We start from the raw sequence: 20,285 nt of genomic DNA on the forward strand, positions 1-20,285 counted from the left end.
AGTAACAGATGGAACTGTTACACCTGGAGAAAAAAGGAGTTACTGACTCTTGTTTAAAAAAAATTGTCACTTAGTATACTGGCATAGAGACAGCTAATGATAGAAGTTTCTGAAAGGAATTATTTCATAGAAATGAAGACTTATATTGTATATTTTTCTTCCTTGCCCATGTGCTGCAACACAGGAAGCTCTGATTCGGTGGTTCCTGACGTAAGTAGCATTCATTTGTCATTTGGAATAAGGTGAACTTGGTGGGACTGAATTAGTACACAGTAGCGTGCTTACCATGATTTTAGGTTGCATAAGAATTTATCAGAGAGTTATCCTTCCAAGTTGAAAAACTTATTTTAAAATTCAAAGCCAGCTCTCCCTTGGTACAGTTTAAGCAAACTGTGATATGAATAATTTATGTGTGCAAAAGTGGTTCAGTAGATGACTTAATGAAGTTATGTTGTTCTCTATTTGTATCTCTTCTCTGATAACTGGTTAGCTTCCAGTTCCAACCATCAGTGCCCCAAGTCGCTGGGTGTGGGATCAAGAGGAGGAGCGGAAGCGGCAGGAGAGGTGGCAGAAGGAGCAGGACCGCCTACTGCAGGTAGCTCTGGCTCATGTGGACGGGTAGAAACTAGGTTGGATTTCACGGCTTTTCTCCAGTCTGTGTCAACCAGTATTGAGAAACTGATTTTAAACTCAACAATCTCACAACTAACAAATATTTTTGTATGCAGTACATTTTCCATAAAACAATTACTTTTCCATTTTGAAGATTTCCAGAGTCATCCTTTAAAAATCATTATTTATTAACCCCCACGTGTGTTTTTGTAGAGTATGAAGGACACTCACTTAGGGGGTGTGAAGTGCACAGACTTTGTGATGACTTGGTTCCCATAAACTGTTTGCTGGGTCCATTGCAGAGTAATTCAGCTCCCCTTACAGTTTGCTAGAGGCTTTAATGAATTAGAGCCATGGTAAAGGGTGGATGGGGGTTTAGTTCTCAGTGTCTACATTTTTACCCCAGTGTCTGCATTTTTAATTCAATATATGCGCTTTTCTACTATAGGGACTCAAATCTGATTGCCTTCTGAAAATAAAATCATGGTCTTTAAAGGTTTGAGGTTGAAGGTTTAGAGATCATAAAAGTGTTAATAAAGAAGATTCCTAATGTGAAGAGTTAATCTATTGGATTAATACATGTCATATTTTCCTACAGGAAAAATATCAACGTGAGCAGGAGAAACTGAGGGAAGAGTGGCAAAGGGCCAAACAGGAGGCAGAGAGAGAGAATTCCAAGTACTTGGATGAGGTAGTGTTAGAACATGCCTGTTTAGTTTTTCTTCTCTTTACCTTGTTGGTGAGATTAGCTGAGAAGCAGAAGACACTTCATTTTTCTCCACCTTTGACCATATGTTCACCTGTGTAGCTCTTTGAAAAATACAATGAGCTCTGATTTGTTAGAATTTTGCCTGGATATTGCAGCCTTTCTCCTAGTTTTTGTAGTACATCATTAACAAATTCTGTTAATAGAACTTCAGTGCATCTTCCTCTTCTAAGTTACATCTCAGTCACTCATGTGTAGCTTTTTTAGTGGTAAAACTCTTAACATGTTTTTTGAGTGGAGTCCTGGGTCAACTATAGTTAGTAGCATCTAAAACTGAATATATATGTATCTATATGAAATTACAGAAATAAACAGATTTAGATGGATTTCTTTTTTCACTGGTCACCTAGGAACTGATGGTCCTAAGCTCAAACAGCATGTCTCTGACCACACGGGAGCTCTCTCCTGCCACCTGGGAAGCTACCTGGAGTGAAGGGTCCAAGTCTTCAGACAGGGAAGGAACCCGAGCAGGAGAAGAGGAGAGGAGACAGCCACAAGAGGAAGTTGTTCATGAGGACCAAGGAAAGAAGCCACAGGATCAGCTTGTTATTGAGAGAGAGAGGAAATGGGAGCAACAGCTTCAGGAAGAGCAAGAGCAGAAGCGGCTTCAGGCTGAGGCTGAGGAACAGAAGCGGCTTCAGGCTGAGGCTGAGGAGCAGAAGCGTCCTGCGGAGGAGCAGAAGTGCCAGGCAGAGATAGAGCGGGAAACATCAGTCAGAATATACCAGTACAGGAGGTCTGTCCCCACAGCCAGAGGGCACAAAGGCTTAGCTGTATCCATTCCCCACTTCAAAGGCACCCGCTTGCTCTTCCTGTTTCCTACCACCCATTCTCCACACAAGTGAATACAGGCCACCAAAGAGAACCTTTAAATCATAAATCCTGCCATGTTATCTTGCTTCCCCACCCAGAACTCTCCAAGTCACTTCCTGTCACGTCAAAACCCCATCCACATCCTTGCCAAGGCCTAGAGGGCTGCCATGAGCTACATTACCTTGTAGTACCTCCATTCTTCCCCTTACTCACTCTGTTCCAGCCACACTGGCCTCCTGTTTCTTCCTTGAAAATACCCAAGGACTTTTGTATTTTCTAGTCCATCTGCTTGGAGAAGTCATCGAATGTTTTTGTGTCTTGTGTTCTCATTTTCTTCTAGTTTCTGCTCAAACATCACCTCCTTAGACCTTTCTAGGATATCTGACTTAAAATACAGGCCCTTTCTCACTCCTTCTGTCTGTATACTCTTATTTTATATTATGCATTTATTTGTTTATCTGTTAGCCTGCCTGCTGCAGTAAGATGTAAGTGCTATAAAGTCAGTAAGTTTGTTTTGTGTACTTCTATAGCCCATTCTTAGAGTGGTACTGGAATATGGTGGGGACTCAGTATGTATATGTAGAATGAATGGCTTGCAAATGTCTGTTGGCAATAGTGGGTCTATTTTCTGTGGTTATTCATTGAAATACCTTTGTATGTTTAGTTTTTAACCCAAAGACCATTTGCATAAAGAGGCTAGAATGACATTATTTTGATACCCTCTTCTTAAACTCAGGGAAGGGCTTAAAGTCTAATATTTTGACAACAAAATCTTTTTCTATCTTTTAGGCCTGTTGATTCCTATGATATACCAAAGAGAGAAGAAGCATCTTCAGGTTTTCTTCCTGGTGACAGGTATGTAGAGCATGTTATTGTAATTTAATTGATGATAATTGGGTTCAGATAATATTCCAGAGCTTGCATTGATGATTTGTAGAACTACTTTAGCCCTTTGTCATTTGTGGGATATAAAGAGGAATTGCTGGTTGATCTTTGTATCAGTTAGCTTTTGCTGTGTAACAACTATTCGTGAACTTAATGAATTAGCTTATGATTTTATGGTCAGCATGTTAGGCTGATCTCCCTTGGTCAGCCTTTTAGTTGACTGGGCTTGCTCATATATCTGCTACCTATTAACTAGGCAGCTCTGCTTTTAGGGGTTGGCTGGCTGTCAGCTGGGGCCGTGAGAACAACTGGGTCATGTGTCTTTTGATATCTGCTGAGCCAGGAAGGTCTTATGTATATGTGGTGGTAAGGCAGGGGAAAGAGAATTAAAGAGAGGAAATCTGCAAGGCATCTTGATGTTTAAGTTGTCTAAAGTCACAGTCACAGGTCGTGGAGAAGAGAAGAACACTGCCTCTTTATGATAGGAATCACATTGCAAGGGGAATGGACACGGCTGGGAAAGAACTGTGTCAATTTTCTGTAATCCAACGTAATCTTCATTTTAAAAAGGTCATGAATAATGGCTTAACATTACTCCCAAAAGGGTTATGTATGGACATCTGAAATGGGAATGGTGACCTTTCTCTTAGGCAGTTTGGTTAGAACTACTGGTCAGTTTTGGGGAATAAAGATATAATTTCAGGTATCTGGAAAGTTATATGTATCTTAAAATTTCCTAAAACATTGTTTCAATGTTTTAAAGTAATTTTTAAAATGCTTTCCAGTTTTGAAATCACTAAGGACTTCTAAACAGTCTGTCAAACAAATATCGAGGGTAGGGCCATTACCTTGTGTTTTCAGAGCTGAAATTTCTCCTTTTGTCTTACTTATTAGATATAAGGAAAGACTTGTATCTACAAGCAGCCAGGATGACTGAATAGGGCTCAGAATAAAAGGGGAAAAGGAAAGGGACAAGCAGGTAGTAATGGGCTGACAATAAGCTAAAGAAAAATCTAGTGATAGATGACCTTATTTATCATCTCTCTGGGTAACTATAAATCATTAAAATGTTTATCTCCTTTTAAAAGTTATGGATTTACTTACATATTTACAAAAGCTTTATTTATATAGCTCATGACCTTGGGGAAAATAATTAAAATGCAGAGAAAGGAAACTTAAGGAAGCCTGGAAAATATAAATACCTGCAGGCAGTCCAGATAAAGCATGCCCGAGAGGCATCAAGGAGTGTGGCCAGACATACGGTAATAAGTGTTTTCTTCTATGTAGATACAAGTGAAATTATTCACAAGTGCAGCTGTCTACCACTTATGATACATTATGTATTACAGATTATTGGATTTATACATATGTAATATATACATATATGTACATAAGTATAATATTACATATTATTTTATAATGTATATTATGTATTGTTATTACTACTATTATTTTCTTTTTCTTTTCTTTTCTTCTTTTTTGAGACAACAGAGTCTCACTCTGTTGCCCAGGCTGGAGTGCAGTGGAGTGATCTCAGCTCACTGCAACCTCCGCCTCCTGGGTTCAAGTGATTCTCCCACTTCAGTCTCCCAAGTAACTGAGACTACAGGCGCATGCCACCACATCTAGCTAGTTTTTGTATTTTTGTAGAGATGGGGTTTCGCCATGTTGGCCAGGCTGGCTTCAAACTCCTGACCTCAAGTGATCCGCCCGCCTTGGCCTCCCAAAGTGCTGGGATTACAGGCATGAGCCATCCTGCCTGGCCACCAGTATTATTTTCAAAGTTCAGTGTGTCTAGCAGAATGGGAATAAGATTAGCATGTGTTGATTTATACACCTAAATTTTATTGGTACAAACTTAAGGCATTTCCAGAAGTTGACTGTGCCGTATGCTTTAGTACCTCTTTGGAACACCAAGATGACATTTGGTAAATTAATGTTCCACAGTAGTCAGTGGCACTCTAATGCCCAAGAAGTTGACATGATAACCCTGAGGAGCGTGGGGGAAGTGGGACAGTCTGACTGTAGGTGATCTGATGGCAGATGGTTTGTAAGCCTGGTAAGACTGAGATCTGGACCAGGGTGAACATTGACAACAGTTGATCAATAAATTATAGTCTTCATCGTCATACAAACTGGAGAAGTACTGTCACGTGTTTGTATCTCTTTTCAGCATTTCACTCTTCTCTTTTTTGAGGATGTCAAGCTTTTCTGTGAGTTTGTGAAAGATGAAAAATTTCTTGGTTTAAAAATAATTGCTCTCAGCAGACATACAAAATAAATCAACTGCTTTAAAAAGCAATCTCTTTGGTGTTTTTACTTCATAAATATAAAGGAGGTTATTAATGAGACATATTTAATATATTGTGTTCTGTGTTTTAGGAATAAATCCAGATCTACTACTGAACTGGATGATTACTCCACAAATAAAAATGGTAAATGCGATTTTTTCCCCCAAAGTCCTTGAGAGTTGCTTATTTGTGGTATCGTGTTATGAGAAGTATTTTTAAGGTCAAGATATTTCAGATTCATTAAGATTACTTAATTAAAATACTTAGTATTTTAACCTCTGTATATAAAAACAGCAAAACAACCATCTTATGTTTACTTTTGGCTTTATTTTATATTGAAAAAATACTGGGAGATTAAAATGGTTTTTAAATTGCTAATGAAATATGTGGGAATTTTGCAAAGTGATGCTGATGCAGCTGTGTATAGTAGATTTTATCTTGCAGCTGAAGAAATAGTACAGAAAAGATTTCTACGAAATACTGGAGGACTTAAAAATTGCATACTAATTTGAATTATACATGTAAATGCCAAAATGTCAAAGAATCAAAAATTATGACTTCAGTAATTGTGCAAAAACAATTTGGACTTGACATTGTTAGTATAAAATATGTTTCTGAAGAATGCATATAGCAGAAATTATGTAACTATGAAAAAAACCCTAAGCGGTAATTACCATTTTAAGCAGGGTTTGCATATCAGGATTTGCATAAGCAGGTGGCTGGTCATTTACGTGAATGAATGAAGGCCCAGGTGGGGCTGAAGTCAACATGCCCATCATGTTGGATAGCCACTGCCCAGCTCCAGCCTATCATTGCCATGCTGGAGAAGGCAACTCTCTGCCTACTGTTCCTGTTGTAACAGAAAAAAAAAAAAAAAAAGATCTGTTTTCATGTGTTATCTTTTATGTGCTGACAGGAGATTTTTTTAAAAAACTAAAATGCCCTGTGAGCAAAACAACCTATCTATAGGCCAGATAGGTGGCAGCTAGTTTAACCTCTGGTTAAAGCTTATAGAACTTACAGTTTTTATGGGGATTCACAGTTCTATGATTATCCCTTTCTTTGAGCAGTTAGGACCTTCATTATCTGGTTCTAGTTTAGCTTTCAGCTGATTTTGCTATTTTTCCCTTAACGGGTCCTTAACTATAACCACATTGTCATCTTTCTCAGTTCCCAATTTATCACGTCCTTTCTGATCTGATTCCTCTGGTCTTACCTTTCCCTATTTGTATTTTCAATTTCTTCTCACCTGAACTTGCCTTTAGCCACCATTAAAATTATAGTTTTAAGTACTTCGTATTCCATGAAATATTTTTAACTTGCAGTGATTATATTATCTCTCCTGAACGTAAACACAAGACCTGTCAGTAACTGCAACTGTGAATCTCTGGAATAATCTTGTTAATATTTGTGGCTTGTGTCATTAATCGGTTTATTTTGTATGTATGTTTCCCCCCCTTAATTAACTCATTGCAAGCTCTTGGATAGCAGGCAGTGGAAGTTATTAAATATTTGATTTAAAAACTTGGTTATACCAAAATGACACTTTGAAAAGAGGCCAGGTGCGGTGGCTCACGCCTGTAATCCCAACCAACCTGACCAACATGGTGAAATCCCATCGCTACTAAAAATAAAAAAAATTAGCCAGGCGCGGTGGCATGTGCCTGTAATCCCAGCTACTTAGGAGGATGAGGCAGGAGAATCGCTTGAATCTGGGAGGCAGAGGTTGCAGTGAGCCGAGATCGCTCCACTGCACTTCAGCCTGGGCGACACAGCAGACTCTGTCTCACAAAAAAAAAAAAAAAGACAACATTTATTGAAAGTCTGACCAAATTGATAAGCTTTGTATATACACAAATGTAAATATAGTTGTATAAGAAACCTTTGGTCTTGCTCATTGCTTACTGGAAGATGAACCAAAGCACAGACAAACAATAAATTTTGAAAGAATGGCAGTAGCAATACATGTAGAGAAAGAAAGAAAATAAATCCTTAGGTGAGATTTCCTAATCCAGATTAAGGTGGGAATGATACGTCAAAGTTGTGGGTGTTTTACCCCAATCAGAAACTAATCGCCAAATCCAAGAGACAGAGTCCTCAGGATAAAAGCTGACTTAATTGTCAGGAATAAATTCAACATTCAAATTACAGTTCTGTCAGTTTCTTAGAGTAGAAGCAAGTCTGGTAACATTTATGGATGATTATTTGGATTGCTTGAATGTTTTTCCTGTTCACAAAAGCCATTTCCATGATTGAATGTACTCTTATTCTTACAATTTTGGTTGTCACTTATACCGTGCACACTTGGGTCATGTCAGCCAGAGATATGTGCATTTATGTCCTCTCTCCCCAGGGGGAGTATATATTTTTTGAGAGAAGAAAACTCCCTGTTTCCTTTTAGAGTTGTTACAGCAAGCATTTGAGCATGTTCTTGATTGATTTAATTTAGGAAAGGAAGAGTGGAAGAAAAACTATTTCTAGATGAGCACTTTGTAACTGAGTAATACTGAAACCAGTACTGATTGTTGCCTTTTTGGGCAGCCTTTTTCATTTTCCGGAGTATGTTCTGTGGTGTGGCTCTGGCTATGGAACTGGACTTTCTGGAGTAGGAGACAGTTACTTTATGTTCTCATGCAGCACCCTCATTGAGAATTGATAATGTTAGCACACGTGCACAATGCCACATTTTAAGCTGCACTCCGTGGGCGATGTATCCAGTCACTATTTATTTATTTATTTATTTATTTATTTATTTATTTATTTATTTATTTATTGAGGCTGCAATTTCAAATACACTTTATTTCTTTGTTACATCAACTCCATCTCTCCTCTGTCATTTTGTATTTGTATTTTTTATTTTTAAATTTTTTTATTTCCATAGGTTTCTGGGGAACAGGTGGTATTTGGCTACATGAGTAAGTTCTTTAGTGGTGATTTGTGAGATTTGGTGCACCCATCTCTCGAGAAGTATACACTGAGCTGAATTTGTAGTCTTTTGTCCCTCACCCCCTTCCCACCCTTTCCCACTGAGTCCACAAAGTCCATTGTGTCATTTTTATGCCTTTGTATCCTCATAGCCTAGTTCCCACTTATAAGTGAGAACATACGATGTTTGGTTTTCCATTCCTGAGTTACTTCACTTAGAATAATTGTCTCCAATCTCATCCAGATTGCTGCAAATGCCATTAATTCATTCCTTTTTATAGCTGAGTAGTATTTCATGCGATATACATATATACATATATATACGTGTATATGTATATCACATTCTCTTTATCCACTCATTGATTGATGGGCATTTGGGTTGGTTCCACGTTTTTGCATCATGAATTGTGCTGCTATAAACATGAGTGAGCAAGTATCTTTTTCATATAATGACATATTTTCTTCCTGGGTGAATACCCAGTAGTGGGATTGCTGGATCAAATGGTAGACTTACTTATAGTTCTTTAAGGAAGCTACACACTGTTTTCCATAGTGGTTGTGCTAGTTTACATTCCCACCAGCGGTGTAGGAGTGCTCCCTTTTCCCTGCATTCACACCAACATCTGTTATTTTTTGAGTTGTTGATTATGGCCATTCTTGCAGGAGTAAGGTGGTGTCACATTATGGTTTTGATTTGCATTTCCCTGATCATTAGTGATGTCAATCATCACTGTCACTTTTAAAATGTACTAATCTCAAAGCTTTTGATTTGTTTTTAATTTAGGAAGCAATAAATATTTAGACCGAATTGGGAACACGACCTCTTCACAGAGGAGTTCCAAGAAAGAACAAGTACCATCAGGAGCAGAGTTGGAGAGGCAACAGATCCTTCAGGAAATGAGGAAGAGAACACCCCTTCACAATGACAACAGCTGGATCCGGCAGCGCAGTGCCAGTGTCAACAAAGAGCCTGTTAGTCTTCCTGGGATCATGAGAAGGTGCGAGACATCTTAGGAATTGTTTTCTTGTCTTTACTGTGAGGCAGATATTTAATTTGTAGATATGCTGGTGCTTTGGACAGAAGAGATGAAAGGAACATAGAGCAAACGCTCTGGGCACTATTATGTGTCAGACAGCCAGTTGCTCAGTTTACATGACCTCATCTAATCTGAGGAAAACATACTGAGGTAGGGATAATAATTCTGGCTTTTTTTTTTTTTTTTTTTTTTTTTACTATGAGGAAACTTTGGCTCAAGCAGGAAAGACACTGACAAAATCACGTGGTTAATAGATTGCAAATCTGGATGGGGCGTTCTGAAGTGAGGTTCAGATACTTAAATAATGCACACTGCTCTTAGAACTTTCTTGGCTGCTGAACTTCAACAAATAGAAGTTTCATATTTGTTTATTTCTAATGAGATAATGATTAGATTGGAATCATGATAATTGGATTCACAAAGTGATAAACCTAATTTTTATAACTTTAAGGAGATAAAGATATAGATATTAATTAGAAATGAGTGCAGGAACATTTTAAAAGATGTATCTTGGGTAAATGGATGCAGCTGCTCTGATTCAGTATTTTCTTATCTGACAAACAGACTGGGGAGTTTATTTGTAACGTATCACAGAGAAAGAGCTAATTATGTCAATATATTAATAACTTTGTAAAAATCAGAAAATTATCCCTACCTATAAAAAACAGGTGTGTGCCTGTAATCCTAGCTACCTGGGAGGCTGAGGCAGGAGAATCACTGGAACCCATGAGGCAGAGGTTGCAGTGAGCTGAGATCATGCCACTGCGCTCCAGCCTGGATGACGGAGCGAGACTCTGTCTAAAAAAAAAAAAAAAGACAAAGGGATATGAACAGACAGATAGTTCATGGGAAAAAGAAACACAAAGCCAATAAACATAAAACATCAATACTAGTCCTAAAACAATAATGTATCTCTTTTGCTCACTGGATTTGTAAAGAGTTAAAATTGATTAAATTTAGTGTTGGCAATTGTATATGGAAATAGGAATTCTTCTTTCCACTTGGTTGGACAGTTTTTCAGTATATATTAAGCAAAAGTTTACATATCTGACCCTCTGAGCAATGCAGTTTCTAGCACTCTGTCTTCTGGATATATTTGGATAAATATGCAAAGGTACATTCAAGGATGTACACTTAACACATTATTCGTTAATGGCAAAAGAAAAGAAAATCACAATGTTTGCTAGTAAGGAGATACTCAGTAGTTATTCAATAAACAGTGGCATACTGATAAGACAGAACACTATATGACTATTGAAGAATGAAAGAAAAGTGTTGCTACATAATATGCCACCTCCAAATTTAGTGAGTTAAGACAGTAACTCATAATCTCTCACAGTCCTGAAGATTGACTGGGCAGTTTGCATGATGTTGGCTGGGACACTTGAGCAGCTGTAGTCATTTACAGTAGGGATTGGTAAGCTTTTATGTATAAGGACCAGATAGTAAATAATTTAGGGTTTGCAGGCCACATAGGTTTCTGTCACACATTCTTTTTTTTTTTTTTAAAGACTCTTTGAAAATGTGAAAAATAGTCTCAGCTCGTGACCTCTGTCTATCTTGGCAGTAGGCTGTAATTTGCTGTCCCCTGTAGCTGTAGAGGCTTCACTGAGAGGTTGGCCAGAGCTACTAGTTGAGGGGCCTGTGTTCTGCATATGGGCCTCTCCACATAGTTTTTTGGGCTACCCCATGGTATGGGACCTGGATTCAAAGAGGAAAAGCTCGCACCAAGGCGATGCCTAATAAGCAAGTGCTTATCAAGCTGCTGTGTACATCATGTTTGCTGATGCCCCGTTGGCCAAATTAATTATGCGACTAACCCCAGAGTCAGTGGGAGGGGACTACACAAGGGCGTGGATACCAAAAGGCATGGTTCACTGGAGGCCACGAAGTACAGTCTATCGTATGAGCAGAATGATGATAGTTCAAGATAATACATATTAAATGGAAAAGAAGTTATTGAAAACTGTGTTGTGAAATAATCCATTTGTTTAAGACTGTTAAACACAAACACATTGCATATGTATATAGACACATCTATACTTACGTATGTTAATTTGTATGTATATGTAAATATGTGCTTGCATATGTGAGAAAAGGTCTGGAAGGACACACAAGTAATGGTGGATACCTCTGCGGGTTAGGGCAGATGAGTCGTGAGAGAGGAAGGACTTTTCTCCCTCAGATGTCTTTCTCTGCGGCTTCAGTCTTTCTCCTTATGATAATGTATCACTTTTATAATGTTAAAATTTAAAAGAAAAATTTCAAGCTTGGGATAAGAGAAAGTTTCGAAAGCAATAAAAATAAATTTGACCAGGTAGACGAATTCTCATAATTTTGAGTTCATTTTTGTCGGTAGTACTAATGTTAGTACACAAATTTTAAGAGAGATTTTGCAAAAGTTGTATTTAAATCAATTTGGGAGCTAAATCTGATTTCAAAAGCATATGTACTTTAAGGGAAGTGGCTGATAAATGTTTTTATAATGTGGACATTAAACAGTTGCTAAATTTAGGGACTCAGGTGCTACATAAATGAGACCTTCACAGGAGGCATGGTCTGGGTTGTTTTAGAGGACTTGGGTTTGAAAGCCAGTGCCATCACCGACTGGCTCTTCCTATGACAAGCTCACTTCTATGAGATTAAAAAAACATCTTAGTGTTATGAAGATTCAATAAGTTTAATATTTTTGTGAAGGTATCTAACCTAATGCTTGTCATGTTTAAGCTCTTAAAATGTATTTCTTTGAATTTTTAAAAGGCTTTACATTTGCTATGTCTAAACTGTTAAAGATTTAAAGGATAAGTATCAATCTTCTTAGACTTAGTAGAGTGTTAGCTCTTATTTTAAAAATATTTTTCTTAGTGTATTTCTTTCTTCTGTGGTTGGTATTTATTGTTTTACCTAAGCACCGAGTAAATAAAAATAAAAATAAACGAAGATGTTCTCACTTGTAAGTGGGAGCTAAACATTAAGTACATATGGATACAATGAAGGAAACAGTAGACACCCACGGCCAACTTGAGGGTGGAGGGTGGGAGGTTGAGGATCGAAAAACTACCTCTCCGGCAGTCCACATATTACCTGGGTGATGAAATAATCTGTACACCAAACCACCATGACACTCAATTGACCCATGTAACAAACCTGCACATGTATCCCCTAAACCTAAAATAAAAGTTGGAAAGAAAACAGATTAAAAAAAAGGTCAATTGACTATGAAACATGATGCCACTGATGATGAAGATCAACTTTACTTGTTAAAGGTAATTTTACAGGTAGTTCTCAACATTCAGTGGTTCGACTTAAGATTTTTGACTTTACAATGATGCAAAACTGATAAGCGTTTGTGGAAATTGTACTTTGAGTACCTGTATGACCAGTCTGTTGTTTACTTCCAGTACGGTATTCAGTAAATTGTATACTTGACACTTTGTTGTAAAATAGGCTTTGTGTTCCTGTGCCCAATTGTAGGCTAAGGTAAGTGTTCTGAGCATGATTGAGGTGGATTAGGCTTAGTTACAATGTATGGTAGTTTAAGTGAAATAAAAGCATTTTTGACTTACAATATTTTCAACTTATGATGGGTTTATTGAGACATAACCCCATCATCATACATCAAGGAACATCTGTATATGTAACTAGAATACTTAGATTAATACCCAAATATAAAATATAAAAATGGATTTTTAATGAATGGAATGATGAATTAAATAGATTTCTAGTTGAACATATCACATTATTTTGATGAGTCTTTTTTGTGTTTCAGAGGCGAATCTTTAGATAACCTGGACTCCCCCAGATCCAATTCTTGGAGACAGCCCCCTTGGCTCAATCAACCCACAGGATTCTATGCTTCTTCCTCCGTGCAAGACTTTAGTCGCCCACCACCTCAGCTGGTGTCCACATCAAACCGTGCCTACATGCGGAACCCCTCCTCCAGCGTACCCCCGCCTTCAGCTGGCCCCGTGAAGACCTCCACCACAAGTGTGGCCACCACACAGTCCCCCACCCCGAGAAGCCATTCCCCTTCAGCTTCACAGTCAGGCTCTCAGCTGCGTAACAGGTGAGGCCCTTGCTGTTTCTTTCTTCTCTTAGTCTTGGGTATTTTTTCATTAAAATATCCCCCAAATCCTGTCCAAGTTTTCCAATGAAGAAGAAAAAGAAGCCCTTTTGAATGTGTCAAATTTGGTATTCTTGTATGAAATCAATGAAGGCTTGCTTAATACCGTTCCATGCAACTCTAATAGCATTTCTAGATGTCTTGTGAAGCCACTGGAGACTTTGAAGGTGTCTACTTGTTGCCACCGTCTCATTTGCCTGTGCTTGTGGTCAGTGTCTTGGATGTAAGACATACCTGAATACTTCTCAGTGTGGAATCATGAAAACATATAGCAGCTCACGAATGCTTCTCAAATTTCTGAGTGAAATCAGTATTGTCAAATAGCTATTTTCATGACAGTGTCATACAAACTCACAGGAACTGAGTGTAAAAGAAGAGCATTACAATGCTTTTCCAGGCATGCTCCAACATCTGGGGGACGTCTGACTAGCTGGATTAAAGAAATGCGAAGTCGGATAGATCTTGCTTTGGGGGTTTTTGATTGCCAAAATAATTGCTTGGGCGTTCTGTTTGCCCACATTTTGTTGAGGCTACGTCAGCTGGATTCGGTGGGGCATATGGTGTGGGAAGTGTATATGTTATGATAGGGTGTTATGTTTTTATGTGGAGTGAAGCTCAGATATCAGCCCTGCTTGGGTTTTTAGGTCTGGGTAGCTTCTCCACAGATCTTTGATGCCTCATGTAAGTACATCAGGCAGTGCTGCTCTCCTCACCCTAAGAAAGTGCTGTTGGCATGTATTCCCTTCCATCACAAATGGAATACTTCAAAGTAGAAACACATTGATTAATATTAAGACTTTTTAAAGCCATCAGATAAGAGACTTTCATAAGAAAACATGTTTTATATAAATCCAAAATAATTTTACATGTACCAGGATATAAAGTGTGTATCAATGAGTTTGAATTGAGAGAACAGAGGTGAAGATTTAGGATAAATTTGGGTATGGTGGGGAGGTGCAGTCTATGGGATGAGAGGAAGGCAGAGGAGGGGGGACCCATTTACTGATGGAGAGACCCACTCTGGGAGAGCAGAGGGAGGGGCTGAGGGCTGTTCTGACCTAAGAAGGTCCTGATCTAGGAGGTGGTCCTCTTAAGCGCTGTGCTCATGCTGTGGGGGTGCAGAGATGTGGAAGAACGGGTACCGCCTTACCAACCGGGAGAGGAGAAAAGACCTGTATACAAAAGTAGAGTAGAAATCCTCCTTCCCTCTGTCCATGGCAGCTCTCAGGTACTTTTCATTTTCTTCCCTGCAGAGACAATCCTGTAAGTCCAAGACACAGTCAGGAAAGCACTGATATTTCTCTGTAACTAGAAAACTGGGTGACCAATAAAGAGGGTGAAAAATAAGTCTGAGAAAAATAGGTCGTAGAGGACTTGCAAAGCCTCTTGAAGAAAGCTGGGGCCACCCTTTTGGTGTTCTGAGGGGGTAGGAGGACATGATCAGCATTGTGTGCTTTGGTTTAACTGGCAAGAAGATGTAGGTGGATGAGATGAGGGGCTACTATTGCTGAGTACAGATGTGATCAAAGGAGGATAGTATCAGAAACTGCAGGATGGACTAATTACACTGAAATTGCTCATTTATGTGAACAGGTGTGTCAAGGGTCTCAGAGCTGCCATGGAGATGGTTCAAGGTTAGAGTATAATCAAGGCATTCTTTAGTTGGCTGGTAAAAGTTATTCTCTCACAGATATATGTATAGATCTTTTCTTAAATTATTATCAATGTTAACAGCAGAGTGTGACTTTTAAAGAAGAATCTTGAGCTGCCCAGGTGAAAGCCTCCATTCCATTCTTGTTCTGCATCTAGGTCAGTCAGTGGGAAGCGCATATGCTCCTACTGCAATAACATTCTGGGCAAAGGAGCCGCCATGATCATCGAGTCCCTGGGTCTTTGTTATCATTTGCATTGTTTTAAGGTGAGACTGAGACAAACAGCTTGCAGCCCTGCAAAGCTTTGCTTGAAGAGCGCATGGCTTCTTTGAGCCGCTGGGTGCAGATGTGCCACTAACAAGCTAGGTGCTGTATTCGTCAATCTGTGCTGCATTTGAATCACAAATTGCTTGCTCCTCCCTAGTTCTCAAATCTTGAACCTTGTTTTAAAACTTAAATCTGGAAAAATTTTGCCTTTTCTATTTCTAATCTGTTAGAATTCTATACATTTACAGTACATAAGTTGCCTTCTCTAAGATGCTGTCAGAGGCATACTTGAAATATAATTTACAAATAACCTACTAGTATTGTTAAGGGCAGGGACACATGCAGCTATCACAGTGTCTGAAAGCCTAGCTTTGAGTAGGAAGAACATGTAAGAAAAACCATTATCATTGTAGCTATTTTTATAATTGCACAGCCTGTTTCTACCTGATAGGTTTTTACACATAAGAGGAACTAAGGCTGTAATTGTTTGGTTTTGTAATCTCTGTCTCTAAAGACACCTGTTTGATTCTTGAACTTGCATTGGGCCAGAGAAAGATTCCGGTTGTTGATCCTGGAGGCCCGCAGACCACAGCTTGTTTAAGCTTGTACGTTGCTGGCTTGGGCTGTTCTAGGCAGAGCAGAATGAGTCAAGATAATTAGAGTTTGGGCACATGGAATCGAAATATCCAGCCTTGAAGTGAGGTGCTGTGTGGGAACACTTGCTAAGCTAGTGCAGCAGGGACACTGGGAGTGGCCCACCCCAGGGTGGAGTGCCAGGGCCCAGCCTTCATTCACTCTGGCCAGTTCTTTCATGGGGGGCCTTACCTGCCATTCCTCTGAGGGGATAAAAACTAAATTTCTTGAAGTCAGTCAGCGAATTATTTTTATTTTTGGGGAGTATATTTAGACTGGTCATCTTGGCTCTTAATATTGGCTTTATGACTTCTTTAACGTCTTATCTGGCGGGCTTGATTTTAATCTACTAATCATCTTTCGGCCTTTTTTTTTCTTTGCTGAAATGTATCTAAGAGCTTAGAAGTAGAGTTCTGCTCATTTTCCCCCCACCCCCAGGAGTGCCCCACGCTATCTTGAGCTGACTGATTGTGGATGTTCTTTTTTTTTGTTCCCCAGTGTGTTGCCTGTGAGTGTGACCTCGGAGGCTCTTCCTCAGGAGCTGAAGTCAGAATCAGAAACCACCAACTGTACTGCAACGACTGCTATCTCAGATTCAAATGTAAGAGAGCAAATCAGAGAGAAAATTTCTTGCCTTTTAAGGAGGCCACGGGTTCCCATGCATTTCCCTGAACCTGCAGCCAGCTCCCCTCCAAGTTCACTGCCGTAGGATTCCAGGTTTCAAGAATTGTGGTGTGTTCCCTTCAAAGAGTGTGTATAGTGAATGGGTCACTGCTCAGGGTTCCAGCTACACAGGAGTGGGTTGTGGGGCCAAGGAATGGAGAGGAACAGTGTCCAAAAGTCAGGATGGTGTCTTGTGTCATCTGCCCAGAGTCCGCAGAGACCTTTAATGACTCAAGAATACAAACAAACCAAAACACTTAATCTTCTATGTAGGATTTGTCTCTTGACTAAAGATTGGTCTCTCATCAACCTTTATTATTTAACAATGGGCTTTGATTATGTGATTTAGAATATGATCAACTTTAAAAAATATTCTATGTAATACAAAATAAGTCAGTTTATGCTTTATGTTAATATATGTCAATATATAATTTTAAAAGGAAAGTTAACTGGTGTTTCAGTGTCATTTTTGGAAAAAATGAGTTTTTCAGAAAACTTCAAATGCTACTTTGCATCTAAGCATGTGTTGGTGTGTTATGAAAGGCAGGCTAGCATAACTAGGTTGTGTGTTGTGTATAGCTACAGCAAGACAACTATTACTGCTGTTTTATATTTTAAACCTTGATGCTGGTAACGTGTGTTTCTTCCTTATTGTGAAAGGGTGTTACAAGTGGTATCAGCAAAACCATTTGCTTTTGAACTCTGAGGTATTTATATGGCCCCTATGTGAAGAGTGCTTTGGAAATGGTTAACCCCAGTCAACTCTCTTTTATCTGTCAGTGGGTTCTGAGCCTTCCTGCTGCAGCTGTCCAGTCCTTTCCTGGATGCTGACACTGAGGTTGGAGAAAGTCAAGGCTGGGCATGTACTGGTGGGGGTGTGTGTATGTGTGTGTGTTTTTCTCTCTCTCATCAAATTCCAAAGCCAAATAGAAATGATTTCTGGAATCATCATTGTAAAATTGCCCATGCCTTTTCTCTCCTCCAAAACAAATAATAGAGAGTTGAGTGTAATTTATTTCTATTGTGAGCAGTTCATTTTTACTCCATTTTTACAAATAAAGAATTCCAGAGACGAGACACTGAGACTTGCCTAGCTTTATCCTAAGAGTGAGTGACAGGTTACTCTTTCTACCTCATTGGGCCACTTTCTGAGTGATGACTGCTATGTATCCCAGGTGGCAATATTCACGTTTCTGAATCTAAGCACTTTTCTTTCTTCTCTCCTTGCCCGGTCAGCTGGACGGCCAACCGCCATGTGATGTAAGCCTCCATACGAAAGCACTGTTGCAGATAGAAGAAGAGGTGGTTGCTGCTCGTGTAGATCTATAAATATGTGTTGTATGTCTTTTTTGCTTTTTTTAAAAAAGAAGAATACCTTTTTTGCCTCTTTAGATTACATAGAAGCATTGCAGTCTTGGTAGAACCAGTATTTTTGTTGTTTATTTATAAGGTAATTGTGTGTGGGGAAAAGTGCAGTATTTACCTGTTGAATTCAGCATCTTGAGAGCACAAGGGAAAAAATAAGAACTTAAGAATATTTTTGAGGCAGATAATGATCTAGTTTGACTTTCTAGTTAGTGGTGTTTTGAAGAGGGTATTTTATTGTTTTTTTAAAAAGGGTTCTTAAACATTATTTGAAATAGTTAATATAAATACATAATTGCATTTGCTCTGTTTATTGTAATGTATTCTAAATTAATGCAAAACCATATGGAAAATTTCATTAAAATCTATCCCCAAATGTGCTTTCTGTATCCTTCCTTCTACCTACGTATTCTGATTTTTAAAAATGCAGTTAATGTACCATTTATTTGCTTGATGAAGGGAGCTCTATTTTCTTTACCAGAAATGTTGCTAAGTAATTCCCAATAGAAAGCTGCTTATTTTCATTAATGAAAAATAACCATGGTTTGTATACTAGAAGTCTTCTTCAGAAACTGGTGAGCCTTTCTGTTCAGTTGCATTTGTAAATAAACTTGCTAATGCATTTAAAGAGTGGGTTGTCTTTTTCTTAGGTGTATGTGTCTGACCTCAGGCCTGTTAGTCATATTTCAGTATGTGGCCTTTTTTGATGTTATGTTTTATTCAGTAGCTTTACTAAGGTATAATTGATGTAATAAACTGCATATATTTAAAGTGTATACTTTGACAAATTTTGACATGGCGTATACCTTCAAAACTATGCCACAGTCTGGATGAGTTTACTGAAACATTTTAATGAGGAAGTTTATTTTTGATAAAGTTATGTTTTTGGATACAATATATTTGTATGGTAAGAGTGATGAATTGTTGGATCATTTGAATAAAATCTTTTCTTTTACTACCCCCATGATAAAAGGAGAAGACAACAGTGAGCTTAGAATATCTATAAAGCAAAAAATGTAGTCTCTTGTTTAAAAAATCTGGAGTGGGAATGCAAGGATACAAAACTTTAGCATGCTTTGAGCAAAAATTTAAACTTACTGGAATCTTTTATAATAATGTAAGTGGAATGGAGAATTCTAGGAACTGAGAACTGTATTGGAATAGGTTCAAAATATATAAGAAATGCTAATGTGGGAGATAAAAATGTTATTTAGTACTTATTCTGATTATTATTAAAGTAATAATGTTTTCCTTGAGGGTAACTTGTCAAATGCCCCAAAGCATAAAGAATATAATTCTGAATCCCAAATTCCAAAGACAAGAGCTCTGTGTTTGAATTCATTCTGCATATAATTATTTATAAGTATAGATTGTGAATTTTTCCATGTTCTTAAAATTATTTTTATCTTTTTTCATGGTTGCATAGTGCTCCATTGTTTGGGCCTGGTAATATTTAGTTGATAATTCCATTACTGTGTATTTTTCAGTTGTTTCTAAGATCAAACATTTTAATATGTGCATGTTATATATAAATATGTGAATTCTGTGATACTCTATGATCATCTCTTTCTTTATATTATTTTCATAGACATGAAATAGTTGCTCAGAGATTATGCATTTTAAGACACCCATAGTATATATTGCCAAAGTGGTTTCCAGAAAGGCACTGCTGGCTTCGACTCCTATAAGCAGCATGTGGGCTTGTTCATCTCACTGCATGTTTATGAAGATACAGTTCTTTTGCCTTGTTCTCTGCCTGATGTATATGCAGAGGCAGCCCTCAATATGCAGTGGTTGAATAAATGAATGAAGAAACCACTATCAATTTCTGCCTTGTTAATTCTGTTTTTCACTATCCCCAGAGGATGCCTTAATTCTGCCATCATTTTAGTTTCCTCATCCAGCATCCTTTCTGACCATCGCTCCTTTTCATCTAAGCCTTTTGTCTTTTCATCTGCTCTTGTTTTCTTATGACTTCTTTTCCCCATTTGTCACATTATCTTACTTAGTGATAACATTTCTGTTAGTACAAATTATAAGTACAGTTTTCAGAGCTATTTTCTTCTAGGATACCAGCTCTACATTTGTATAAGCCCCTGGGTATTTGTTACTTCACCTAGGAACAAGGGAAGAGTCCAGCCCTTCAACAAATTTTTTAATTCATACTTTATGCTCCAGTCACTGCTTTTGGCACCATGGGTAGAACAGTGAAGAAATATGGTCTTGGCTCTGATTGGTCTTATTTTTCTGGTT

The 20,285-nt window shown here is 38.3% G+C and overlaps 1 protein-coding gene across 8 annotated transcripts in view; it reads left to right on the forward strand.

The window, feature by feature from the left end:
- LMO7 (LIM domain 7) overlaps window positions 1-19,982 on the forward strand; it is a 232,843-nt gene extending 212,861 nt beyond the window's left edge. For 2 of the 8 annotated variants that reach the window (XM_032151042.2, XM_058437986.1), the window contains 11 exons: window positions 185-210; window positions 491-595; window positions 1,211-1,303; window positions 1,729-2,114; window positions 2,981-3,046; window positions 5,459-5,511; window positions 9,077-9,290; window positions 13,099-13,395; window positions 15,262-15,370; window positions 16,503-16,605; window positions 17,904-19,975. In XM_032151042.2, coding sequence (XP_032006933.1) covers window positions 185-210; window positions 491-595; window positions 1,211-1,303; window positions 1,729-2,114; window positions 2,981-3,046; window positions 5,459-5,511; window positions 9,077-9,290; window positions 13,099-13,395; window positions 15,262-15,370; window positions 16,503-16,605; window positions 17,904-17,926 — 1,475 coding nt within the window. In that variant the 3' untranslated portion in view covers window positions 17,927-19,975. Of the gene's footprint in view, window positions 1-184; window positions 211-490; window positions 596-1,210; window positions 1,304-1,728; window positions 2,115-2,980; window positions 3,047-5,458; window positions 5,512-9,076; window positions 9,291-13,098; window positions 13,396-15,261; window positions 15,371-16,502; window positions 16,606-17,903 lie in introns of all 8 variants that reach the window. The other 6 variants (XM_032151028.2, XM_058437985.1, XM_032151031.2 and 3 more) reach the window with 6 other exon arrangements.
- The last annotated feature ends 303 nt before the right edge of the window (window positions 19,983-20,285 follow it).

The sequence above is a fragment of the Hylobates moloch genome, unplaced genomic scaffold, assembly GCF_009828535.3.
Source record: "Hylobates moloch isolate HMO894 unplaced genomic scaffold, HMol_V3 SCAFFOLD_4, whole genome shotgun sequence".
Classification (NCBI taxonomy): Eukaryota; Metazoa; Chordata; class Mammalia; order Primates; family Hylobatidae; genus Hylobates; species Hylobates moloch.